Raw genomic sequence first — 25,715 nt, forward strand, 5'->3', positions numbered from 1 at the left:
ATCAAAGAGAAATGCAGACACAAAACTATCATGAGCCTGGGCTTTTCTGTAATAAGCTTCCTATGTAAAACTGGCCAGCTTAGCTCTCTCAGATCCTATACCCTAGAACTTCATAATTGTATGTATTTATATAGCATTTCAAACATTTAATCTTCCACATTCCAAACATTTCAAAGTGATTACATCTCAGTTATCTCATTTTAACACCACAGCGCTCCTGTGATGCTAGTGATACTAGTATATCTAGAAGCTAGAAGTTATTACTGATTTGCAGAAGACCATAAAGTTAATGGAAAAGCTGAGACAAGAGCCCAGTTTGGCAGGCTATTCATCCAGGACACTTTCTGCTTTATCACAAGGAGTGTTTTAAAATTATCTGCTTTCTGTCATCACCAAAGTCAGCTGATATGTTGGGCTAAGCTTTCAAAAATTTGAAATATATACTGGCAACATGAGAGTTCTACGTGTGTACTTTGGTATCATTGTTATGTTTGGGTCTGATAAGATCAAGAAATGATATAAGGGCTTTCTCTTTCCAAGCTTTTGAATCACCCTACCAAGTCAGTGTATTGGAAGTATACTGGATCATTAAGACTCTTTCACTCTTCCTGACTTAGAAACTTTTCAAGTTTTTCTTGTAATAAAAGACTTAAACTGCAGGTATCTGAGAAGACTGTGCTATGGTTCTTGAGTGTGTAATTGCTTCTTTTCTCTCCTCTTTTAGTTCTTGAGTTTTTAAACATGCGCTCATCATACCACCCTCATAAACTCTGGTCAAAACCAAAAGCTTGTCAGATCCATGACCACAACACAGAAACTTTTGTGTCCTTTACACCAGAGGAACAATTTCCCGGAAGACTCTTCTAAAACCTTTCCCTTCCCCTGGCCTTCCTTGGAAAAACAAACCAATTTGGGAACAGCGATACATGAAGACCTTAGATCCTAGAGAAGGGATGTGTGTGTGTGTGTGTGTGTATCTGTGCCTGTGTAATTGGGATAAGGAAGAAGGATGGGAGGGGAATTCTGTCCTTGATACTGTCCAGGTAATCATGAAAGTTGGTAACTAAAGGAATAGGTGGGCACATAGTCTCACTTGTGATGGAATTCATCTTCTGTTCCTGTCTCTATGCCCTTTGCCCATAGTCTACTGACTTTTATCCCCCAAATATGTCCCAGGCCCTGTATTACCTCTTCTTTTTTTCCCAAGGGATCATCTCTTCAGTTTTCATTGTAATGTAGCCAAGACTTGTATAAAGTTGTTGATTGGATCTGAAATGGAAATTTAAACATTTCACTGACTGCTTCAAGTAGAACTGCATGGTTGCTGACAGATTAGATACAAACGTGTTTAATGTACCAGATCCATTTTGGTGAGGTTGTTGTTCCGTATCATTCCTTCCATTATGTAGATAGCATAACTGGAATATTTGTACCCTCAGATTTTTTTTTTTTATTGTTTGATTTCCACGTGCTATTTTGATTTTCTGTGATCATACAGTAACCTTTTCTTGATATCTAATTTAGATAGAAAGTCTGTGGTTATGTCCTTTCCTTAACTTCCTCCTAAGTGTTCGACTTCAGCAATGGAGAGGGGAGGGGAGGGAAGGGAAGAGGAGAGGAGAGAGAAAAGAGTGCTAGAGTCAGACTTGGAGGTTGGAGAATTATTAGGGTACATTTCTGCCTGAATGTATGTTATTGGTTGAATTTTGGGGTTGGGTACAACCCCAAAAGCATGTCTTGTAAATTCTAACCTGTATGCCTGCAATTATAATCCCATATAACCCCTTTTCTTGCACTAAAGTGGTATTTGTATTTTTTTTCTTTTTTTGTAGAATTGACATTTTCACAAGGTTGAGTCTACCTATCCATGGGCATGGTATGTTTTTCCAATTACGTAGGTCTCTTTTCCTTTCTTGCAGTACTGTTCTGTAGTTTTTTTTGTATAGGTCTTTTACATCTCTGGTTAGATTTATTCCTCAGTATTTTATTTTTTTAGGGGCTATTATAATTGGTATTGTTTTCCTGATTTCCTTTTTGTAGTTCTCTTTATTGGTGTATAGGAATCCAACTGATATTTGTATGTTTATCTTGTATCCTGCTACTCTGCCGAATCTTTCTACTAGTTCCACTAGTTTTCCTGTAGAGTTCTTTGGGTTTTTTATGTATAGTATCATATCATCTGCAAATGTTGTTGTTGTTTTTGTTAGGTGCCATCAAGTCAGTTCCAAATCATAGTGACCCTATGCACAACAGAACGAAACACTGCCCTGTCCTGTGCCATCCTCATAATCGTTGTTATGCTCAAGCCCATTGTTGCAGCCACTGTGTCAGTCCATCCCATTGAGGATCTGCTTCTACTTTATCAAGCATGATGTCCTTCTACAGGGACTAGTCCCTCCTGATAACATGTCCAAAGTATGTGAGATATAGTCCCACCATCTTTGCTTCCAAGGAGCACTCTGGTTGTACTTCGTCCAAGACAGATTTGTTAGTTCTTTGGTGTATTCTTCACCAACACCATAATTCAAAAGCATCAATGTTTTTTTGGTCTTCCTTGTTCATCATCCAGCTTTTGCATACATATGAGACAATTGAAAATACCATGGCTTGGGTCAGACACACGTTAGTCTTCAAGGTAACATTTTTGCCTTTCAACACTTGAAAGAGTCTTTTGCAGCAGATTTGCCCAACACAATGCATCTTTTGATTTCTTGACTGCTGCTTTTGTGGATGTTGATTGTGGATCGATGTAAAATGAAATCCTTGACAATCTCAATCTTTTTTCCATTTATCATGATGTTGCTTATTGGTCCAGGTGTGAGGACTTCTGTTTTCTTTATGTTGAGGCATACCCCACACCGAAGGCTGTGGTTAGTAAGTGCTTCGAGTCCTCTTCGCTTTCAGCAAGCAAGGTTGTGTCATCTGCGTGATGTAAGTTGTTAATGAGTTTTCCTCCAAGCCTGATGCTGTATTCTTCGTCATATAGTCCAAGGGCCTATTATGCTGGGAATGGCAAGTTGAAGAGGAATGTCGCTGCATTCATTGTCAAAAAGAATATTTCAAGGATATGGTTAAGTGCTATGGCTGCTAACCAAGAGGTTGCAGTTCAAATCCGCCAGGCGCTCCTTGGAAACTCTATGGGGCAGTTCTACTCTGTCCTATAGGGTCACTATGAGTCAGAATCAACTCGACAGCAGCGGGTTTTGATATCCTGTAGTACACACTGTCAGTAATTCAATAATATTCATTCGCCTAGAAGGATGACCAGTTAATGCGACTATTATTCAAAAGTATGCATCAACTACTAAAGCCAAAAAAGAAGAAATTGAAGATTTTTACCTACTTCTGCTGTCTGAAATTGATCAAATGTGCAACTGGGATGCATTGATAATTACTGGTGATTGAAATGCAAAAGTGGGAAACACAGGGAAGGCCCAGTAGTTGGAAAATATGGCCTTGGTGATAGAAATGATGCCAGAGATTGCATGATAGAATTTTGCAAGACCATTGACTTCTTCATTGCAAATACCTTTTTCAACAACATAAACAGCTACTATACACTTGGACCTTGCCAGATGGAATACACAGAAACCAAATCAACTACATCTTTGGAAATTGGAAATAGACGACAAAAAAGCTCAATATCATCAGTCAGAAGAAAGACAGGGCCCAACTGCAGAACAGACCATTAATTGTTCATATGCAAGTTCAAGCTGAAGCTGCAGAAAATTAGAATAAGTCCACGACAGCCAATGTGCGACCTTGAATATATTCCACCTGAATTTAGAGACCATCGCAAGAATAGATATGATGCATTGAACACTAATGACTGAAGACCAGACTAGTTGTACAGGGACATCAAAGACATCATACATAAAGAAAGCAAGAGGTCATCAAAAAGACAGGAAAAAAAACCCAAAATGGATGTCAGAAGAGACTCTGAAACTTGCTTTTGAATGTGGAGTAGCTAAAGCAAAAGGGAGAAATGATAAAGTAAGAGAGCTGAACAGAAGATTTCGAAGGGCAGCTTGAGAAGACAAAGTATTATAATGATATGTGCAAAGACCTGGAGTTAGGAAACCAAAAGGGAAGAACAGTCTCCACATTTCTCAAGCTGAAAGAACGGAAAAAAAAAATTCAAGTCTTGATTTGTGATAGTGGATTCTATGGACAAAATACTGAACGATGCAGGAACCATCAAAAGAAGACTGAAAGAATACACAGAGTCACTGTGCCAAAAATAATTGATTGATGTTCAACCATTTCAGGAGGGAATATATGATCAAGAACCAATGGTAATGAAAGAAGAAGTCCAAGCTGCCCTGAAGATATTGGAGAAAAAAAAAGGCTCCAGGAATTGAAAGAATACCATTTGAGATGTTTCAACAAAGAAATACAGCAATGGAAGTGCTCACTCATCTATGCCAAGAAATTTGGAAGACAGCTACCTGGCTAATCTACTGGAAGAGATCCATATTCATGCCTAATTCAAAGAAAGGTGATCTAACAGAATGAGGAAATTATCGAACAATATCATTAATATCACAAGCAAGCAATACTTTGAAGATCATCAAAAGTGGATGCAGCAGTATATTGACAGGGGAATGCCAGAAATCCAAGCCAGATTCAGAAGAGTAAGTAAATAGAACCAGGAATATCACTGCTGACGTCAGATGGATCCTGGCTGAAAGCAGAGAATACCAGAAAGATGTTTATCTGTGTTTTATTGACTGTGCAAGGGTATTTGACTGTGCGGATCATAACACATTGTGAAGAATAAGAATTCCAGAAAACTTTATTGTGCTCATGAAGAACCTGTACTTAGACCAAGAGGCAGTCTTTCAAACAGAACAAGGGGATACTTCTTGTTTTAAAGCGAGGAAAAGTGTGCATCAGGGTTATATCCTTTCACCATACTTATTCAATCTGTATGCTCAGCAAATAATCCAAGAAGTTGGACAGTATGAAGAAGAACAAGGCATCAGGATTGGAGGAAGACTCATTAACAACCTGCATTATGCCGATGACACAACCTTGCTTGCTGAAAGTGAAGAGGGCTTGAAGCACTTACTGGTAAAGATCAAATATCACAGCCTCCAGTGTGGATTATACCACAACACAAAGAAAGCAAAAATCCTCATGAATAGACCAATAAGCAATATCATGATAAATGGAGAAAAGATTAAAGTTGTCAAGGACTTCATTTTACCTGGATCCACAATCAACACCCATAGAAGCAGCAGTCAAAGAATTAAAGGACACGTTGCATTGGGAAAATCTGCTGCAAGAGATCTCTTTAACGTGTTAAAAAGCAAAGATGTCACTTCAGGGACTAAAGTGTACCTGACCAATACCGTGGTGTTTCCAATTGCCTCATGTGCATGGGAAACCTGGGCAATGAATAAGGAAGGTCAAAGAAGAATTGTTGCCTTTGAATTTTGGTGTTGGTGAATAATATCGAATATACCATGGACTGAAAAAAGAATGAACAACTCTGTCTTGGACAAAATACAGCAAGAATACTCCTTAGAAGCAATGATGGCAAGACTTCATCTCACTTACTTTGGACATGTTATCAGGAGGGATCAAACCCTGGAGAAGGACATTATGCTTGGTAAAGTGGAAGGTCAGCAAAAAAGAGCAAGACCCTCAATAAGATAGATTGACATGGTGGCCACAATAACGGCCTCAAGTATAACAAAGATTGTGAGAATCGTGCAGGACTCAGCAGTGTTTCATTTTGTTGTGCATGAGGTTGCTATGAGTCAGAACTGACTCAAAGACACCTAACAACAACAACAACATGATGTGAATGAGGCAGGATTGGAGGTAGTTATGTCAATGAAACAGGACTCAAACTACAGGACTAGGTTGTATCTTCAGTCAATCTCTTTTGAGATATAAAAGACGGAATCAAGTAGAAAGGAGAGAGACCTCGTTATCACCAATCAAGAAAAGCCAGGAGCAGAGCACATCCTTTGGACTCGGGGCTCCTGTGCTGAGAAGTTTCTAGACCAGGGGAAGATGATAACAAGGCCCTTCCCCCAGAACCGACAAAGAAAGAAGACTTCCCCTGGAGCTGGAGCACTGAATTCTGACTTCTAGACTCCTAAACTAAGAAAGAATAAATTTCTGTTTGTTAAAGCCATCCACTTGTGGTATTTCTGTTATAGCTGCACTAGATAACAAAGACATGCATGTATGTGTATATACATATACACACACACACACACACACAAAACCCAGTACCACATATATACACGCACACATTAAATAACAAAATTTAAATGCTACTGTAATTGCTTGGTCTGATTGCTACTGTAATTTGAGGTCGTAATCAATATAAAATGATATTTTGATATATCTGCAACAACTATAAAGAAACATAAAAATAATTGTGATTTCTATTTGTGACCAAGTCACATTACTTTTAATCCTTCTGTGGTTTCATTTCTATATTAATAAGTGAAGGCATTGCTAAATTTCAGTTGCAGGTTTGTGAAAACAAAGATGCAATTTTTTTCCACTATATCAGCCCACAGACCCTCTGAATTCTATCCATAGACTCTTTGGAGGGCCATGCAGCCCAGGTTAAGACCCTCTGAAATATCATCATCATCTACTTGAGACAACCTAAAACATCATCTGGCTCTGCTTCTAGCAGCTGGAAGGGGAGAGAGAGTGGATAGTCCTACTCACTGCCCTTGAGTCGATTCTGACTCATAGCAACCCTATAAAACAGAGTAGAACTGCCCAGTACGGTTTCCAAGGCTATAAATCTTTATGGAAGCAGACTGTTACATCTCCTGCAGAGTGGCTGGTGGCCACATCTTTCTCCTGCAGAGCAGCTGTTGGGTTTGAACAGCTGACCTTTCAGCTAGCAGCCAAATGCTTTAACCACCGCGTCACCAGGGCTTCTTTGAATGGACAGTTGTGCATCTGAAATTTTAAGGATCAGCCTAGAAAAGGGCACACATCACATTTCCTCCCACTCCATCAGTGAGAATATACTTATATGGCCACGTCTAATACCCAGGGAGCCTGGGAAACGTAGCCTGGCTGGACAGCCACATGCCCAGCTACAAATCTATTACCATGAAAAACCAAGAGATAGATTTTTGTGTCCAGTGGGCAGTTTGCCCACTTTATAAAAAGGAAATTTTAACATGCCGGAGAATTGATCCTGAAATTGGGATAAATTCCCAAATACAAAAAAAAAAAAAAACTCTCTAATCGATTACCATTATAAGGCCATGGGGACTGCTGGAAAGAGTTATAATGCGCCTGGGGCTGAAGTAATCCCTTAAGCATAATGGTTTCAAGTCAGTAAATTCCTTCAGCATCTCAAAGTAATACCTTTGACTGGTGCTCATATTGCCATCTTCCCCTACTGTGTTGCAATCTCTTTTCCCACAGAAACAAAATAGTTTCATAAGACAAGAGGCTTGGTGCATTTGGTACATTTGTGGATACATTTTTTAGTGGCCGTAATCATGGTGGTAGAGAGGTCATTTTAGCACTTTTTTCCTAAACAGCATTTTCTCTATGGCATAGAAAGATAAACTAACATGTTCCTTAGCTCTCCCTTTTTCACAGCCACTTTGCATTTTTCTTTTTTCATATTCCTCGTTTCTTTCTGAGCCCTTATCAAACCATGCTTAACGTCTACATTTCTACAGTCTCTTCAAGGCAATCTAGGCTCTTACCATCAACCGCATTAAAACTCCTCCAGCCTCTACACATTACTCAATGTAAAAATCACTTCCACCTTTTAGGTATTTGATGGATCAACACCCCACTCCTGGCATCAAATTCTGTCTTAGTTATCTGATGCTGCTGTAACAAAAAATATCACAAGATGGTGGCTATGAAGAGCATAACAAAAGACATAAAGAACATAACAAAATAAAACCCCGATTCCCAAACTGGGTCACATTCACAGGTACAGGGGTTAGAATTTCAATGTAACATTTTGGGGGGTGCAACTCAATAGCCTTCTTATATTTTCTCACTGTCACCTCTCAAGTCATCCAAGCTCCCCAACCCCCCCTTCCAAAAAAAAAAACAAACCTGATGTCTTCAAGTTGATTCCATCTCATAGATTCCATCTCATGGAGACCCTATAGGACAGAGTAGAACTGCCCCATAGGATTTCCAAAGAGCAGCTGGTGGATTTGAACTGCCAACCTTTTAGTTAGCAGCTGAGCTTTTAACAACAGGGCTCCAAAGGTTGGCAGTTCAAATCTACTGGCTGCTCCTTGGAGAACCTCTGGGGCAGTTCTCCTCTGGCCAATATGCTTTATCTAATCATGGTGACTTATTTCCCAACCAAAATGAAGATCAGGAGACTACAAAGCACAGTGGCGTTGCTAACATGCTTTGAAGATAAATTCTGGACATAAACAGAACTTTCTGATAACAAGGTGGCCCAGTGAGGAACTCAACCAAAATGGCTTAACTAGGAGCGGCCCTTGAAAGTATTGGTAGAAAATATATTCAAGTATTTCACTTTATCCTTAAATTGCATCTTTGACTAGGTAGTCTTTCACCCCCCAATGAGGGTCACGTGGTTCACAACTCCAGAATTGGTTTCCTTCCCTGAAGTTCCCATAAAACTTAACTGCCTAGGAAAATTTTTCCCAGAATTTTGTCAGGAAGTGAGGTTAGCAGCCAGATCTTTAATTCTGTCCTAATAAGTCCAAATAACTTCTCTTCAGGGTCACCTCTCCCCAGGGTGTTGCAACTCTTTTGTGTCCAGGAGTCAATCTTTGATGTCTGAAACCTTTGCTCCAGGCTATTATCAGAGTGAACAAAAGTGTTCCACATGAGAAGATAAAGGAATGGGTTCACATAACAAGACTGTTCCTTCCACTCCCCACGCCCCCATATCAATCAGCTGGAAGCTCTGTGGCCCCACTGCTATTCCTTTCTCCACTGCTTCAGACCTCTTGGGCCCTGTCTTAGTCATTTAGTGCTGCTATAACAGAAATACCATAAGTGGATGGCTTTAACAGAAGTTCATTCTCTCACAGTCTAATAGATTAGAAGTCCAAATTCAGGGCATCAGCTCCAGGAGAAGGCTTTCTCTGTCAGGTCTGGAGGAAGATCCTTGTCATCAATCTTCCCCCTAACTAGGAGCATCTCTGTGCAAGAACCCCAGGTCCAAAGGACACACTCTGCTCCTGGAGCTGCTTTCTTGGAGGTGTGAGTTCTCTGTGTCTCTCTGCTTGCTTCTCTTTTTTACATCTCAAAAGAGATTGACTCAAGACACAATCCAATCTTTTAGATTGAGTCCTGCCTCATTAATATAACTGCTGCCTATCCCACCTCATTAACATCATAGAGGCAGGATTTACAACACATAGAAAAATCACATCAGGTGACAAAATGGTGTACAATCACACAATACCGAGAATCATGGCCTAGCCAAATCGATACACATATCTTTGGGGGACACAATTTAATCCATGACATTCCACCCTGTGGCCCCCCAAAATTCATGTACTTGCCGCATATAAAATATATTCACCTCATCATATCATAGCAGAGTCTTAACTCCAAGTCCAAAATCCAAAAATTCCTCTTCATCTATCAAATCTAGAATACAAGTTATCAGCTTTCGAAGTACAATGTTGGAACAGGCACAAGCTAGACATTTCCATTATAAATGGAAGAAACTGGAGGGAAAAAGGGATAATAGGCACCAGCCAAGTCAGCAGAACCAGGAAACCAGCACCAGACAGTGCTAGAGAAGATCCAGGAGCAAGGGAACTGAGTGTCTTTGTGCAGGAGGCTTCTTGGCAGAGTGGCGTGCCTCTGGGCACTTATGGTAAGAGCTAGGATTGCCAACCCACAGAGAAACAAAGGGAGTGCCTTCCAGCCAAAGTTCGCTGGCAAAGTGGGTGCCTCCAGGCACTTATTGGTGGAGCTACAGAGCTGTGGAACACTTGCCCTAGCAGGGCAGACAGGCGGAGAGGCCTGAGGGGCCTAGAAGCCAAGGAACCAGGAAGCAGAAGCTGAAGAGACAAGGAACACAGAAAGCAGAGCTACCTTGGTCTCAAGGGTGGAGCCATGGCCTCTGGAGTTGCCAAGTGTGGAGTTGCCACTCAGATGGACTAGGAGAATTTTGTCAGGAAGTAAACTTAGCAGCCATATCTTTAATTCTCTCCTAAGTCCAGATAGCCCCTCTTCAGGAACATCTCTCCCCAGAGTGTTGCAACTCCTTTGTGCCCAGGAGTCAATCTTTGATGTCTGACACCCTTGCCCCAGGCTATTATCAGAGTGAACAGACGTGTTCTACATGAGAAGATATAAGAATGGGTTCACATAAAGAGACTGCTCTCTCTACTTCCCACAAACTCACTTCAATTAGCTGGAGCTCTCTGCTCCCACTGCTATTCCTTTCCCACTGCTGCGGACCTCTCGGGCTCTAAGAAGAGGAAACAAAGACTCTCTGTTCTTCAGATCTATGTACTTATCCCCACAACAATCAGTGACTTGAAAATCTGAATAGGTAAGTTAGAAAAGTTGATGCTAAAGATGCTTGGGGGGAAGACCCAGGAATACTGGAAAGCAACCTGGGTCTTGACTTAACTTTTAGATGGTAAAATTAAGAATGGAAAATGATCCAACTGGTAGGAAGCAAAGGACTGAATTCAACCCAGCATTAATCCTACTGGTACAGGCACTCCCTACAGCCTTCAATGGAGCAGCCTGAATTCTGTTGTCCTCATCCTGTTTGGGCCCTTAATGACCAGGGACAGGATTTCACAAAAGAGAAAGTGCCCACCCCTGTTTCTGTGCCTGACATAGATGCATCTCATTAGATTCTCACAGGTCTCTGAGGGAGCGATGATTAGGCCCATTTGAGGGCACTGATGCTCAGAAATTTGAGACTCAGGTTAGAGTTTCACTAGAGCTCGGTACACTTCACATAGTAGCACAGAGGGGCTGGTCTAAGGGAAGGCTTTTTGTAACAACTTTACAGGCCACACTTTTGCTAGAGAAGCCCCTGTGAGGGCAGTTTCTGTCTGGGCACTTAAGTGATCAGAGTAATATTTCAAAACTGCAGTCTTTCATGAAGGGTTTCTCAACACATAGCTTAGACAAGCCAAGATCATTTATAACAATAAGAATTAGGGAAATGGACCCTGAGATGGGATGTGAGTAGTTAGAAGTGATAATGTGTTTCACTATCCATATGCTTTGGGTAAGTGATAGAAGGAAGTTGAGACTGGATAAGCACAGTTATGCAGAGTAGTGTAATTGCAACCTGAGATGTGATTTGCAGGAAACTGAAATCTTCCTACCCAGAAAATATCTCCCAAATATTTATTCATCTTCTATTTCCCTTGGAAAACCTGGTGGCATAATGCTTAATTGCTATGGCTCCTAACCAAAAGGTCGGCAGTTCGAATCCACCAGGCACTCCTTGGAAACTCTACAGGGCAGGTCTACTCTGTCCTATAGGCTCCCTATGAGTCGGAATCTACTTGAGGGCAGTGGGTTTAGTGGGCTATTTCCCTTAAAAGTTGACAAGCCTTTGCACTTCAAACACACAAAGCTTAAAATGCCATTCTCTTTTGGACACACACTATCCTGGGAGTTGATCCAGAGGGTAAAAAGGAGCTACCTGGAGGGCAATTGGTCAGGTACAAGAGAGGACAGGCAGGAAATGTTTGCAATACTCAAAATAAACATCTGTTTTTTACAATGTTGTGCTTGGGTCACTCAGACTACAGCCGATTTTCAGTTCTCAACAAGCTGATATTCTAATGAGATTTTGCATGTTCTAGGCTGGGAACCAAATAGTGGAATTGGGCCCAAGGATCTGTCTTGGCAGGGAAAGGGATTTTAAGGTGGAGCTGGGCTCTCAGGGCAGTGTCTAGATAATGCTTTCCTCTCTCTTCCTTGTACACCTGCAGGTGGCCCTGGTGACTGAGATGGCATCTTCTGTAAACATCCTGGGGCCTGTCTTGCTCCTACTGTTCCCCCTGTGGGGACAGCTCATGCATGGCCAGAACCTCTCCCGGAAGCAGTTCATGAAACAGCACCACCTGAGGCCAAGCCTGGAATTCAACCAATACAAGTGTGATGTCCTCATGAGGGAAATAGAGGGTCTGAAAGAGAAGAACTCTCACATCTTCCTCTATATCGCATGGCACCAAATTGCAAATATTTGTTTTAAGACCTGGAGAGAGCGGTACAGAAATATGTACGTATGGGCCCATCAACCCTTCAAAATACTCAGCTGTAAAAGGAAGAATTTCAATTATAGCTACACAGAGAAAAGGAGCTACAGCCACATTGAATTCCATTGTAGCGTGAAAGGGTATGTTGATAGCATAGAGGACATGCGAGTGCTAGAGTATATTGATACCTAGAAGGTCTACCCGCCTACCTAGGTTTTAGTAAATGGATCTGTGCCCAAGTGGTGGGCCCTACCTACACCAATAGATCTTGCCACTCTCCACTTTGTGATTTACATATCAACAGTTTCAAACTACTTAGAATTATGCATCACAGTGTTTCTTGATACCATAAATTTACCTAAGCTGTTTGTGTCTGAAATACCCTTTTGTCCCATTGGCCTGATTTACTCCTACAATTTTTCAACATTCAACTCATATGGCATCTTCTCTTGACTAACCCAGGACTTTTCCTAATATTGGCTCTACTTATGCCTACCCAAGTCACATAATTTTCCCTTCCTTGTAAAAAACTTTATTATCCCAATATGTGTGACATTTGTATCTGATAAGTGCAGAGCATGTGTTGTGTTATAGGTGCTATGGGTGTGATATAGATTTTGCTTGGATGTGATTTGTGCTGTGTAGCTTTAAGGTGTGTTATATGCGTGTGTCTACTGTGTATGATATGTTTTATGTTTATGACAAGCGTGTGAATGTTTATGTGCTAAGCTGGGCACAACTTGTGACCAGGTATTGTGCTAGGCATTGGTTGTGGGGACATGCTGAGTTCCATTTAGAATGAGGGTGGGAACGGGCAGAGTTGACTGAGTGCGCAATATGTAGCTTAATTCCTGGCTCATAGTAGATACTTAGACAAAATTGGTTTTCTTCTTTTCCCATCCTTTGGCTTGATACTTTAATCTTGGCTTTTGAAAAAAGAAACATGACAAGTGTCCACCCACCACCTGTTCTCTCTGGCTTAAGAAGGTAGGAGTTTCTAATATAAAAAACAGTAGGCTGTTATTCTGTGAGGAAGCTCTAAATTTGCAGAGTAAAAAAGAGCCCTTCCTCCATCAGCCACAGACTGGCAGAGCTCCCTACGGAACTGTTTCTTTTTTTTTTTTTTAAGGAGCCACATGCATTTTAAGTGATTTAAGGCATTATGTTTTCTGGGGGTGAAAACATAAAGTAGAAGACAAGAGCACAAATGAATTCATCTGGTAACATCCATTTTCACTTGGGAGGGGAATAATGTAGGGTGGGAGTACTTTACAATTCAACACTCCTCAAGAATGGGGCTTCAAGTTGTTAATATTGTTGGAAGGAAGAGGAACTAAATAGAAGGAAAGGCCCTGAAGGCAAGTAGGTAGAGAGCTGGAGAATTTTGTTTGGTAAGTGGTTGTATTCCTTTCCTTGGGTTACCATAACAAAGTACCACAAACTGAGTGGTTGAAAACAGCAGAAATGTATTCTTTCACAGTGTTGGAGGCTAGAAGTCTGAAAGCAAGGTGCCTGCAAGGACTTGATCTCTCTGGAGGCTCTAGAGGAAGAATCCTTTCTTGCCTCTTTAGCTTCTAGTGGTCCCAGGCATTCCTTGGCTTCTGTCTTCTGCTTTCACATGGCTGTCCTCCCTGTGTGTCACTCCTCCTCTCTCCTTTTTATAAGGACACCAGGCATATTGGATTGAGGCTCGCCCTACTCTACTATGACTGCATGTTAGCTAATTGCCTCTGCAAGGACTATTTCCAAGTAAGGTTACATTCACAGGTACCAGGGCTTAGGACTTGAACATATCTTTTTAGGGACAAAAACTAACCCATAACAACAGGCAGAGAGAAGGATCAAGAGAGTAGAGAGTTAAGAGAAACACTTGCTTCTTATAATTTTGCCTACGGCAGGTGGGGGGCGGGAAAATGTTAAACATTAAAATTCCTTGTGTTCTTCAGCCTCCTGCAATGTTGAATGATGCTAGCCTTGAAATAATTACAAACAGGACTAAAATATTAACACTTTCATTTAGGTGGTGGCACATCTTTATAGAACTCTGGCCAGTGAGCCTAGGTTGGGCCATCAGATTCCAAGGGCGGTTCCTCAGCTTTGAGATTTCTTAGAGCACCTGGGGATAACCAGAAGTCATCTATAACCACCCAAACTCACAAGAGATTGATGATAATCCAGTAATTTTCCATCAATTATCGATTTACATGTAGGGAATACTGGTTGTTTTTCTCACTTGGCAAATATTGCTTCAAAATGTAGGTTTACACAAATACTTCATTTTGAAAACTTTTAAAAGTTGTTTTTATTAAAGGGTTAGCAGATGGCTCAAAACAGTATAGGAGGATGTACATATTTCAAGGACAATCCATACAATAGCTTTGTGTTACCTCGACCTTCCCAGCATCCACTTCCACTTATTCAGATACCTATTTGTTTCACGTGAGGAACCATCATTCTTTCCTCTTTTGTGTGCAGTACTGGGGGGACTGCCATCAAGGTTCTCAGTCTGGTCTACTGAGCCAAGTAGTGGTCAAGAGACCCAAGAGAGGCTAACTAGACTTACTCCTGGGAGTCTGAATCTGAAGCAGTGATGCAACGATAAATAATAAAACAAGCAACAAACCCAACAATAACAGTTCAAGCTGATTCATGCCCATGAGGCCCTGCTCTTCAGCTCAAGTGCCCAAGCTTCTTGACTTTCACCTATTTAGAGCAACTGATTATTCATCTTTATTTTTTTAATCTCTCCGAATTCTACCACCACTTAAATTTTTTCTCCTTAAGTTACCTCAAACTAGCGTGGGTTGCTTGCAACCAACCTACCCTAATATAATTGGAATATTTGAGATTCTCATGATCAGCAGTGTGATCATGCCAAAAAATGACACCATCCAATTTTTGAGATCCGCTACCCACACTAGGTGCCTATCCTACATGAAACATCAAACTTCTTTAACCAGTTGCTGTCAAATTGTCCCCAAATCATGGCAACCCCATGCATAATGGAATGAACCCTGCCTGGTCCTGTGCCATCCCCATAATCAGTTGCTCATCAGACAGTTGTGAGTCATAGGGTTTTCAATGAATAATTTTCAGAAGTAGATCACCAGGCCTTTCTTTCTACTCCATCTCCTGGAAGCTCCACTAAGCCTGTTCACCATGACAATGGAATATTAGCCATAAAACATACATGAAATCCTGATACATGTTACAACATGGATAAACATTTAAAACATTATGCTGGGTGAAATAATTCAGTCAGAAAGGGGCAAATACAGTATGATCCCACTTCTATGAAATACCTAGAATAGACAAGTGTATAGAGACTCAGAGCTCTGGTGGCACAGTAGTTAAGAGCTATGGCTGCTAACCAGAAGGTGGGCAGTTTGAATCTACCAGCAGCTCCTTGAAAACCCTATGGGGCAGTTCTACTCTGTCCTCTAGGGTCACTATCAGTCGGAATTGATTTGACTACAATGGAGTTGGGTTTTTTTTTGGTAAAGAGACTTATGTTTATTAATGGTTTCCAGAAATGAGCGGGAGGAAGGGGAAAGGAGGACTTATTTCTTAGAAGATACTGAGCTTCTTTTAAGGGCGATAAAAACATTTGGAAACAGATAATGGTGATGGTTGAACAACATGGTAAGCATCATTAATGTTACTGAATTGTACATGTAAAGAATGTTGAAATGACAAATGTTTTGTTACATATGTATTTACCGCAATTTAAAAAAAAAAAAAAAAGGATGCATACCTCTACAGAGTCTGTTAATCCCCAGTGGTCTGCTAGACAACCCCCAGCACTCCAAATGAAAGGACACCTTTTAATTATTTTTCCCATTTACAAGTCTTGGATAATTTTTCCCTTCTGAAGATGGATATCTAGGTCATTTGGCATTAAAAAGCTTATGAAGAAAATGTTCTGCATCCCACTTTGGTCATTAACATCTGGGGTCTTAAAAGGTGGCGAGTGGCCATCTAAGATGCATCAATTGGTCCCAACCCACTTGGAGCAAAGGAGAATGAAGAACACCAAAGACAAAAGGCAAATCTTAGCCCAAGAGACAAAAGGGCCACATAAACCAGAGACTCCACTGGCCTGAAACCAGAAGAACAATCTGGTGCCCAGCTACCACCAGTGACTGCCCCGACAGGAAACACAACAGAGAGTCCCTGACTGAGCAGGAAAAAAGTGTGCAGCAGAACTCAAATTTATATAAAAAGGCCAGACTTAGTGGTCTGGCTGAGACTGTAAGAACCCTAAAAGCTGGATGCTCTGTCAACCCAGAACTAAAACCATTCCCGAAGCCCACTCTTCAGACAAAGATTAGATGGGATTATAAAACATAAAATAATACTTGTAAAGAGTGTGCTTCTTAGTTCAAGCAGATACACGAGACCAAATGGGCAGCTCTGGTCCGGAGGCAGGATGAGAAGGCAGGAAGGGACAGGAACTGGTTGGATGGACACAGGAAACCTAGAGTGGAAAGGGAGAGAAATCTGGAGATTGCAACTAGTGTCACGTAACAGTATGTGTATAAATTTTTGTATGAGACGTTAACTTGAGCTTTAACTTTCACCTAAAGCATACACAGATACACACACAATGATAGAACATTCCTAAATTGACCAGTGGGGCCCTTTGGAGTATCAGTGCTTCAGCTCTGCAGAAACTAAACCTCACAAAGAAACTTGTAGTTCATCACATACTGCCAGACTCTGACTCAATGTCCTGGCTACTCACTAGCCAGCTGCTAGGCACAGAAGAAGCTCAGTAGCCCGGAAGTGGCCATATTCTGATAGGCAGTCAACAAACATATAAAGGTCTAGGAAAAGGTATAGATCAAATGGTAGGACTTAGACCTAATCCCTTAACAGGAGTTTGGAGGGGAAGTAGTGTCTGAACAGATGCCCTATAAGATACACCTCCCAGATGCCCTTAACTTGCTTCAGTACTGTAGTGCTAGAACGAGGACTATGTCAACCAACGGAGTCCATTCCCTACTCAGGAGATTCTAAGTTTGGGATAATTTAAGAAAGAAATGAGAGATAGGATCCCTTGTTAATGCCCTTCTCCATCTGCCCTACCCCTAACTCAGGGAAGCAAATCAGGAATCCACCTACATGAATCAGGACAAAGTGGAGACTTTATCCCAGGTATCAAGTAGAAGCCCAGTCTTGGAAACTAGGGCATCTAGTGAGAGTCAGTGTCAGCCGAGAACAATGGATCTCAACTACAGAATCACCTGTGGAGCTTATTAAACAGAGACATGCAAATACCTCACTCCCCAAGATTCTGATTCAGTAGGTCTGGAAGGCATCCTGACATTTTTAAATTTTCATAGGAAATTTCCGAGGTGAGGCCTGGGTTGAGGATCCCTGCCTATGGGCATGGCAAACTTGATCATGTTTTTCTGTTGTAGTGGACTTGAGGTACTATCAAGTTGTGGAACTGCAGAGAGGAGGGACTGACCTACTACATTTGACTGTAGCATAGGGTATATGAGTGCCAGGCTAATAGCCATCAACTTTTATCCTGTAGATAATTGGAGCCATTAAAAGCATTTGGGAAAAATGCCCTAGTTCCCAAGACTAGGCCTCTACCTGATACCTGGGATAAAGTCTCCACTTTGTCCCATGTTCAAATCTATGCTCAGGGAAGACTAGTCTTGAAGTAATATGTAAAATGGATTGGAAGCAAAAAGCCTAGAATCAGGGAGTCCACATAGGAGACTTTTATGTGAGCTCTCATGAAGTACATCCAGCAAAAAAAAAAGGCTGTCATCCAGTGGATTCCAAATCAAAGTGACTCTATAGGACAGAGTAAAACCGCCCCATAGGGTTTCCAAGGAGCTGCTGGTGGATTAGAACTGAGGATCTTCTGGAGAGCAGCTGAAGACTTAAACACTGAGCTACCAGGGCCCCCTCATGAGGCATGAGGTTCTAAATACAAGGATTAGCAGTACTAATGGAAAGATAGAAACAAGCTCAAGAGCCACATCTCTTAAATTTGCTCTTCTTCTTCATGTTTCTGGGTCTCTTCACATATATTCCCTGCTTTTTAGAGTGCACTTACGACCCTCTTCACCTAGCTAGCTTCTGATTTCCTCAAAACTCAGTTCAGGTGTTGTGTGCCCTCCAATAAGCCTTCCCCTCCACCTCCTCACCTGGGATTTCCTCTATGACAACTGTACCTTCTATTTATATTTATTTGTGTACATTGTAATTGTCTACTTACGTGTCTCATTAGATCTTGAACTCCTAAATCTGAGTAGGCCAGTACCAGACCCAATAAATGTCTGCATAAATGAATAACTCATTCAAGTCTTGTTGAACTCACAACATTGCCAAGCAGGTGGCAGTTATTACATAAGAGTTATAGGGTATATTTTCTCCTAAGGAACTGAAATCGTAGAGCTTTAAAGAATTGAAGCCTCTTATTATTGTTACCCGATTAGGATCCCTGCCCCGGAGCAGTGGAGCCAATGAAACATACTCCAAGTCAGAAAGAGTGAGAAAGTTTATTAAGGAGATGCGTGCATCACCTGGACTCGGCAGCAACACAGGCCATGTCTATGGAGTCCCAAAGGGCAGTTTTCCATTAGAGCTTATATGGAGTCTTAGAAGGGTTACAAGTGTCTGTAGTCCCTTGCCAGACATTTCTTTATTAGACTAAAGACATACATATCTGATACCTGGGCTCCAACTTTCCTGTGGGGGTCCTGTGCCACAGGTAGTCCAGCCAGAGCAAAAGATTATTTGCATCAGTTTAAAGCAAAGAACAAAGTCCTTAACATTTGGTCAAACAAAGTCATTAACAGAGGTATGTGAGGAGGCAGGCAGAGGAAGGACAACTTATAGGTTTATCATGGCCTTGGTTATGTTAAGCTCTCAGTTGCCCATTTTGAAAAAGGAGAAAACATGCTGGGTGGTATTAGGGTCACATTATGAAGGAAGCACTCAAGGGATATCAGGAAGCCATTTGTTCCTCAAAATTGTGAGTTTTGGGTCATGTGGTTTCTTAAAATCAGCTTATTTTTCTGAAGTTACAGTTATGTTGATACCACTTAAGAAAGCAGTTTTGAAAGTCTCAAACTCTTATCTATGTTCTGCACAAGAAGTTCCTCTGCCACGCCCTGGGTTTCCCTTTCTGCAGGCTTAAAACCCTTCTTCCTCTGCTCCACATGGGCAGCTCTGAGAGGATGCAGAGAAGAAAGACATTCAAAGGTCTCTGAGCCTGAGACTAAGGACTGCTTCCATCCTCAGTAGGACCCCAACACAGAGACCTGGTGAGTGGAGAAGGCTCCAGGCTGGGGAGAGAAAGGCAAGGTGGGCGATCAAGGTCAAACAGATCAAAGGTGAACACCTCAGAAGGTGAAGAGGGAAGGGACCAGGGTTTTAGCTCAGGGGTCAAGGAATATGTGAACACAGGACAAAGAGAAAAAAGGAGCCTGCCAATCAGAGGAAAGATCTGTTTATCTCCTATTCCTCCTCACTGGGCTTCAGGTTCTTCATAGCATTGAGAGACTCAAGTGAGAAAGAAAGTGGCTTAAAAAAAAAGAGCTATGAAATCTTAAAGACACACTAAAATCTAAGTGGTTACAATTAATCGTTTTGCTCTTATTACTTCTACTATAAATATTATCTTCCTTTTCTCTACCTAGGAAAGATGGTGCTAGATCTTCTGGGACGCTTTCCTCACCTCCTATTGCTGCTGGGATTATGGGGACCAATGTATCCGCTTTTTGCTGTGCCTCCGAATTTCACCAAGGCTCAATGGTTTCAAATCCAGCATTTACTGCCAAGTCCTTCCCAATGCAATCAGGCAATGAGAGGTGTCAACAATTATACCCAGAACTGTAAGGATGTAAATACCTTCCTGCATGACTCCTTCCAGAACGTGGCTGCTGTCTGTAACTTGACAAACATCAAATGTAGGAGTGGACGGAATAACTGCCACCGGAGCCAAAACCCTGTTAACATGACTAAGTGCACCCTCACTTCAGGAAACTATTCTAACTGCATCTACGGGAATGCTGCCCTACGCAAGTCCTTCATTGTTGCCTGTGATCCCCGTCAGAGGGGAGACCCTCCCTATCCATTATTAGTTCCCGTGCACTTGGATTAGACCATTCAAGTTTTCTACCACTTTTCCTCTCACATGGCACAGGTTCTCCTATGATCTCTTCTGCTTTTTCTTTTCTACTCTCGATTTCCCTGGTTCCTACGAAGAAGAAGAAAGGTAATGGAAGAATTAGAGTGCCTAGGATACTAGACCAAAGTTGAGACCAAGAGAAATAATTTCTCTCTCTTTTGGATCTCTGTGTGTTTTGAAGGAAGGCAATAGGAAAGAAGGCAAAGAAGAGTCCAGTCCTCCAGATTTTTAACTTTGGGGCTTTGCAAGCTTTGTTACACTGTATTCACAGCAATAAAACCTCTTTCTGCCGCATTCTATTGAGTGACAGTGTGTTTGAAATCTTTTATTGCTGCTACTGTCTTATCTAGGGTTGCATTTGCCAATATTCAAAGAGGAAATATTTTGGTCTTAGGTTCTTAGACAAACTTTGAGTTTCTTTAGCTCCCTGGGGTCTCTGCCACTTCCTCACTCCTGCCTCTTCTGGGACTTTGGAGCAAGACAGTCCTCCGCTCCTTCATCTCTGCTCACAGATTTACACATTTCCCTTGAAACCACAGTCTTTGTATGGAGGTGGCACTGATCCCTTATAGGGATCTGATGAAAATTTTCACACAGATTCTGCCACTGGCAACCAAAGGGTCCCAGATCTTTTCTGTTTGTTTCTATATTTAATCAGGTATTACTTTAAATAGAAGGCATAAGTAGCACCAAGGGAACCCTGGTGGTGCAATGATTCAACACTCGGGAATAACCGAAAGGTGGGTGGTTCAAACTCACCCAGAGGATCTCAATACTATTCAGCTTTAAACTGTGTTGTATTTACATTTTATACTGTCAAAGTCTTGAAGTAAAGTCTGTGGGGGAGTGAAGGGAAGGGTCTGTGATAGCATTTGGTTTGAACCAGTGTAGGAAAGTAGCAGAAGCCTCAGGGAAGGGGATCTTCAGATAACATGCATTGGCCTCCAGAATAGATTTATGAAATTTCCAGAAATTCTTGGAGAGGGCAACCTAATAAATGACTGTACTTCTGTTAGTCAAATGACTCAGTTGCCCAAACTGCTGTGTTTGGACATTAAAGGGGCCCCATGGGCTGAAGAAATCTGCTGGATCTGGGCTACAGCAATTTTTGAACAGTCAGAAACAGCAAGAAATATGAAGTAATTCTGAGGTGTGCATTCTAACTCATTTCTTTGCTATGACCTTAAAAATTGTAAATATTTTGTCAAAATAGAAGGTTAAAGACAAAAATACAAATATCAGTGCCGTCTTTTGGCAAGGATCGCAGCAACAATATCTAATCCTTCTCCACCTTCCCACACCAACGTCCCCCAACAATTTTAATCATTTTTTCTCTGATCAGGAAGGAAGCAAAGATGGGCATAACTTTTGGACCACCCTTTATGCCCAAATACTTAGAAGTGGAATAGACTGAGGTGGGAACTACCCCAGTTTTCTTTTCCTGTTCTGCATGCAATTATGTATTGTGGAAGAAACCAAGATGATCCACTACGTCCAAAGTTCCTTAGCTATATCCCTAAACAAACAAACAAATAAAAAAAACAACCAAGCCCAGTGCTGTCCAGTCAATTCTGACTCGTACTGACCCTATAAAGCAGCTTAGAATTGCCCCATAGAGTTTCCAAGGAGCACTTGGCGGATTCGAACTGCCCATCCGTTGGTTAGCAGCCATAGCAGTTAACCACAATGCCACCAGCGTTTCCAGATATATCCCTAAAGATCAGCTTAATCATCTGGTATCATTATACAGTGATTCAAGAGTAGTCAAAGCTTAGAAATGGATTCAGAAAATGTTCTAGGGGTTCTCAGCTCTAGCTTCATAGTAGATTTACACGGGAATGGCAAAGTTAAATTTTACTGGAGCCCTAGGATCCTGGACAGCAACGATTGTTTGAGCCTCCCCCACCCTCTATAACCCTTTTGTTAAGGAGAATAGTGTACTGTAAACAACTGACCTAGAAAATTTAACATCTCTTTTGTATAATAAAACTTTAGAATAGGCTTTTCCTTTGTTATCTTCCCAACCTTCCTCTCTCCCTCAACCTTCACCTTCCAGGGCTTGATCCCTATCCCTACCCCCTCCCTGCCCTGAGTTTCCCACGATTCACATAGCCTTCTCATAAGAAAGCATTGGAAACTAAACGGCTCTAATTGTAATCTTACTAAATCACTCACTCATTCCAGAAATTGATCCCCATTAACTTTCTTTTCAAAACCTCCAAGTTCTTTTTCCCAGTGTTACCCAAAGCTTGTCATGCTCTGTATGACTCCTCCATCAACAAAGACACACAGAGTGTGAGGAGGAAGAGCATCAAAAGTGGGTAGGCAAGGAGCAAGGAGGTGCATACCTCAAATCAAGCTCCCCGAGCAAAGGGAAGCAGAAACTTTTATACCTTCTCTCACAAGGAAGTACATACAAACATGGACACATAGGTTATCACAGTGTGCACACCATAAAACAATTCCATTTCTTCTTTGGCATTTAGGCTAGTAACCTGGGTTCCACTGGCTTGAACTACACTCAGCACTTTGAGGACAATGGACAGGAAGGGGCAAATTCTGCTTGGCCTGAACAGCTCCCAGCTGAGCCACACCCATTGCCGTCACCTAAGATTTTATTTGCTGATGGACAGGAGGAGCAGGGGAGCAGCTCCTGGCTGCCTTGGCTGTCACCAGCAGAGTAGGAGTTGGTTTTTCTCCCCACATCATACTGTAGTGCTACTTCTCTCCCTTTCCTTAGTCCTTTCCCTTCCTGTGAAATAATCCTTTTGAATAAAATTGTCCTTGACTGTTTTAACATTGTGCGGTGCAATTTTTTCTTTGACAGGAGTTTTTAGAAAACACCAGTGCTTCAATCCCGTCTGTTATAGATTGAACTGTGGTTAATTTGATGTTATAAAAAGAGCAGATTAGACACAGAAATTCATACATACAGAGGCGGGGGGAGACAGAAGCCATATAAGGATTGTCTGCAAGTCACAGAACCAGAGAAGACCCAAGACCACCTACAAGGAAGGAATCAACACAGCTCAGACTCTGATTTGAAATTTTAGCCTGCACAACTGTGAGAAAATATATTTTTCTTTTAAGTCATCTACCTGTGGTATTTGTGTTACAGCAACACTAGCAAGCTATAGGGCAACTGGCATTCCTGAGGAGCTTTTGTTACTGAAATAAGGTTCTTGTCTCTCACTGGTCAAGAATGAGCAGGTAAGGCAAGCAGAATTCTTCACAGGAGCAAAGCTTTATTGAAGACGCTTGCAAGCGGAGATGAGGAGTATCTAAAGCAACGCTTCCCTCATCTCACAGAACAGAAGACTAGCCTGGGCTTTTAAATGTTCTTGGGTGGAAAAGATTCATATTAATTCACAGACATGTTGTTGTTGTTAGGTGTCGTCGAGTCCGTTCTGACTCATAGTGACCCTATGCACAAGAGAAGGAAACACTACCCATTGTTATACTTGAGCTCATTTTTGCAGTCACTGTGTCAATCCAACTTGTTGAGGGTCTTCCTCTTTCCACTGACCCTGTACTCTGCCAAGCATGATGTCTTTCTCCAGGAACTGATCCCTCCGGACAATATGTCCAAAAAATGTAAGACGCAGTCTCGCCATCCTTGCCTCTAAGGAGCATTCTGGCTGCAATTCTTCCATGACAGATTTATGCATACTTTTGGCAGTCCGTGGTATATTCAATATTCTTCGCCAACACCACAATTCAAAGGCATCAATTCTTCTTTTGTCTTCCTTATTCATTGTCCACCTTTCACATGCATATGATGTGATTGAAAATACCATGGCTTGGGTCAGGCGCACCTTAGTCTTCAGGGTGACGTCTTTGCTCTTCAACACTTTGAAGAGGTCCTTTGCAGCAGATTTGCCCAATGCAATGCGTCTTTTGATTTCTTGACTGTTGCTTCCATGGCTGTTGATTGTGGATCCAAGTAAAATGAAATGCTTGAAAACTTCAATCTTTTCTCCGTTTATCATGATGTTGCTCATTGGTCCATTTGTGAGGTTTTTTGTTTTCTTTATGTTGAGGTGCAATCCATACTGAAGGCTAGGGTCTTCGATCTTCATTAGGAAGTGCTTCAAGTCCTCTTCGCTTTCAGCAAGCAAGGTTGTGTCATCTGCATAACGCAGGTTGTTAATGAGTCTTCCTCCAGTCCTTACCCTGTTCTTCTTCATATTGTCCAGCTTCTCGTATTATTTATTCAGCATAGAGATTAAATAGGTATGGTGAAAGAATCCAACCCTGACGCACACCTTTCCTGGCATTAAAGCAATCAATATGTCTTTGTTCTGTATGAATAACTGCCTCTTGATCTATGTAAAGGTTCCTCATGACCACAATTAAGTGTTCTGGAATTCCCATTCTTCGCAATGTTATCCATAGTTTGTTATGATCCCCACAGTCGAATGCTTTGCATAGTCAGTAAAACACAGGTAAACATCCTTGTGGTATTCTCTGCTTTGAGCCAGGATCCATCTGACGTCAGCAATGCTATCCCTGGTTTCACGTCCTCATCTGAAACCAGCCTGAATTTCTGGCAGTTCCTGGTCGCTACACTGCTGTAGCAGATTTTGAATGATCTTCAGCAAAATGTTGTTTGTGTGTGATATTAATGATATTGTTCTATAATTCCCACATTCGGTTGGATCACCTTTCTTGGGAATAGGCATAAATATGGATCTCTTCCAGTCAGTTGGCCAGGAAGCTGTCTTCCATATTTCTTGGCATAGATGAGTGAGCACCTCCAGCGCTGGATCTGTTTGTTGAAACATCTCAGTTGATATTCCATCAATTCCTGGAGCCTCGTTTTTCACCAATGCCTTCAGAGCACCTTGGACTACTTCCTTCAGCACCATTGGCTCCTGATCACATGCCACCTCTTGAAATGGTTGAACATCGACTAATTCTTTTTGGTATAATGGCTCTGTGTATTCCTTCCATCTTCTCTTGATGCTTCCTGCATTGTTTAATATTTTCCCCATGGAATCCGTCACTATTGCAACTCTAGGCTTGAATTTTTTCTTCAGTTCTTCTAGCTTGAGAAACACTGAGCATGTTCTTTCCGTTTGGTTTTCCATCTCCAGCTCTTGGCACATGTCATTATAATACTTTACTTCATCTTCCCGAGAGGCCCTTTGAAATCTTCTGTTCAGATCCTTTACTTCATCAATTCTTCCTTTTGCTTTAGCTGCTCGATGCTCAAGAACAAGTTTCAGAGTCTCCTCGGACATCCATCTTGGTCTTTTCTTTCTTTCCTCTCTTTTCAGTGACTCTTGCTTTCTTCATGGATGATGTACTTGATGTCATTCCACAACTCATCTGGTCTTCGGTCACTAGTGTTCAATGTGTCAAATCTA

General features: G+C 41.6%; 2 protein-coding genes across 2 annotated transcripts; both read left to right on the forward strand.

Annotated features, from left to right (window-relative positions):
• Positions 1-97: 97 nt before the first annotated feature.
• EDDM3B (epididymal protein 3B) lies at positions 98-13,304 on the forward strand. The gene is made up of 2 exons (XM_064292265.1): positions 98-1,876; positions 11,925-13,304. Exons 1-2 carry the CDS (start codon positions 1,868-1,870, stop codon positions 12,381-12,383), a joined length of 468 nt encoding a protein of 155 aa, XP_064148335.1. The 5' UTR covers positions 98-1,867; the 3' UTR covers positions 12,384-13,304.
• A 6,044-nt stretch (positions 13,305-19,348) lies between these two features.
• Positions 19,349-20,671, forward strand: RNASE6 (ribonuclease A family member k6). Its single transcript, XM_023540619.2, has 2 exons — positions 19,349-19,480; positions 19,856-20,671. Exon 2 carries the CDS (start codon positions 19,861-19,863, stop codon positions 20,317-20,319), a length of 459 nt encoding a protein of 152 aa, XP_023396387.2. The 5' UTR covers positions 19,349-19,480; positions 19,856-19,860; the 3' UTR covers positions 20,320-20,671.
• Positions 20,672-25,715: the final 5,044 nt, after the last annotated feature.

This window comes from Loxodonta africana, chromosome 10, assembly GCF_030014295.1.
Source record: "Loxodonta africana isolate mLoxAfr1 chromosome 10, mLoxAfr1.hap2, whole genome shotgun sequence".
NCBI classification, from domain to species: domain Eukaryota; kingdom Metazoa; phylum Chordata; class Mammalia; order Proboscidea; family Elephantidae; genus Loxodonta; species Loxodonta africana.

Bases quoted from the DNA above. Each gene is read 5' to 3' on its own strand.
- RNASE6 (XM_023540619.2), top strand. From the start codon at position 19,861: ATGGTGCTAGATCTTCTGGGACGCTTTCCTCACCTCCTATTGCTGCTG.